The sequence below is a fragment of the Cnephaeus nilssonii genome (assembly GCF_951640355.1).
Source record: "Cnephaeus nilssonii genome assembly, chromosome: 13".
NCBI classification, from domain to species: Eukaryota; Metazoa; Chordata; class Mammalia; order Chiroptera; family Vespertilionidae; genus Cnephaeus; species Cnephaeus nilssonii.
Window position 1 is genome coordinate 57184880 of NC_137084.1, and position 2060 is coordinate 57186939.

General features: G+C 46.2%; 1 protein-coding gene across 1 annotated transcript; it reads left to right on the top strand.

Moving 5' to 3' along the window:
- Window positions 1-321: 321 nt before the first annotated feature.
- On the top strand, window positions 322-1446 carry LOC307109648 (speckle-type POZ protein A-like; the record flags this gene model as incomplete). The annotated part of the gene is made up of 1 exon (XM_079788471.1): window positions 322-1446. One exon carries the CDS (start codon window positions 322-324, stop codon window positions 1444-1446), a length of 1125 nt encoding a protein of 374 aa, XP_079644597.1.
- Between the last annotated feature and the right edge of the window lie 614 nt (window positions 1447-2060).

Consider the following 2060-nt stretch of genomic DNA (forward strand, 5'->3'; position numbering starts at 1 on the left):
CCTGCAAAGTGGCCATATGCCCTGACCTGGAATGAAACTGAGACCTCCTGCTTCATAAGTGAACGCTCTACCACTGAGCAACACCAGCCAAGCATTTTACATGCAACTTTCAGACAGTTGTTATTAGAAACAACGCCTGGATGTTGTAGAGAGTATGCAGCGAATGCAAGCAAATTACCAGAAGCTGTTCGTCCTGCTCTGAGGGATTTCTTGTTAGACAAGAAAACTTCATCTTCCCACTACTGACTTAACGTGGCTGAAAAGAGAACAGAAATCTTTGTCCTCTGATTTTGGAAATCTTGTTTAACCTTCAAACTTGCAATGTCAAGGGTTCTAAGTCCTCCATCTCTGGCAGAAATGTCCAGTGGCCCTGTAGCTGAGAGCTGGTGCCACACACAGATCCAGGTAGTGAAAACCTCCCACATGTGGACCATCAGTAACTTTAGCTTTTGCAGGCAGGAAATGGGTGAAGTCATTCAAAGTTCAACCTTTTCATCAGAAGCCAATGATCAACTGAAATGGTGTTTGAGAGTATACCCAAAAGGGATAAATGAAGAAAGCAAAAATTACCTGTCACTTTACCTGATACTGCTCAGCTGTCCAAAGAGTGAATTTTGGGCAAAATTCAAATTCTCTATCCTGAATGATAAGGGAGAAGAGACCAAGACTTTGGAGAGTCGCCGTGCATTTAGGTTTGTACAAGGCAAAGACTGGGGGTTCAAAAAATTTATCCCTAGAGATGTTCTCTTGGATGAAGACTACAGGTTTCTCCCTGATGACAAGCTGACCCTCTTCTGTGAGGTGAGTGTGGGGCAAGATTCCGTCACCATTTCTGGCCAGAATCCCAAGAAGATGGTGAAGGTTCCCGAGTGCCAGCTGGCCGATGAGCTAGGAGGACTTTGGGAGAATTCCTGGTTCACAGACTGCTGTTTTTGTGTGGCTGGCCAGGAAGTCCAGGCTCACAAAGCGATCTTAGCAGCTCGCTCTCCAGTGTTTAGGGCCATGTTTGGACACGCAATGGAGGAGAGCAAAAAGAATCGGGTGGAAATCATTGACGTGGAGCCTGGAGTGTTTAAGGAAATGATGTGCTTCATTTACACTGGGAAGGCTCCCAACCTGGACACAATGGCTGATGGTTTGCTGGCAGCTGCTGACAAGTATGCCCTGGAGCGTTTGAAGGTCATGTGTGAGGAAGCCCTCAGCAGTCACCTGTCTGTGGAGAATGCTGCAGAAATGCTCACCTTTGCTGACCTCCACAGCGCAGATCAATTGAAAACTCAGACTGTGGACTTCATCAACTCTCATGCTGAGGATGTCATGGAGACCTCAGGGTGGCAAGCGATGGTGGCATCCCTTCCCCACTTGGTGGCTGAGATGTACCGCTCTCTGGCTTCAGCACAGGGCCCCTGTCTGGGACCCCCACACAAGCGCCTGAAACAGTCCTGAGATCCTGCCTTTGTAAGACTCGCTTGATTTTCCAGAAGCAGAAGCCATAGTTGCTGCCATTGATTTATTATTTTCCTTAAAGAGATCATATTTTTAAATGTATGTTTATTGATTTCAGAGAGGAAGGGAAAGGGAGAGAGTGAGGTACATAACTGATGAGATTGAATCATTGATAAGCTGATTCCTGCATGCACCCTACTGGAAATCAAGCCCACAACGGAGGCATGTGCCCTGACCACCAATGGATCACTGACCTCCTGGTTCATAGATTGACACTCACCAACTGAGCAACACTGGTTGGGCTAAGGATATTTTCTTCCATTAATTTTTAGAGTCAGTGCAAAGGAGGGAGGGAGAGACAGAGACTCAGAGAAAGAGAAGAAGATTCAATGCCCAGACAGATGCATTGCAAAGGGTGGAAACTGCAACCCAGATAAGCACCCTTGAGTGGAATCAAACCCCTGACCCTTCATGTCTGAGCCAAAGCTGTAAACACTGAGACAATGGTCAGGGTGAAATGAGTCTTATATTGGACCATAAACATGTAAATTTCAAAAATGTTCAAATGTGTGTCTTTAGGCATTTGCTTGTTCTCCAGATGTTGTGCTCATCTC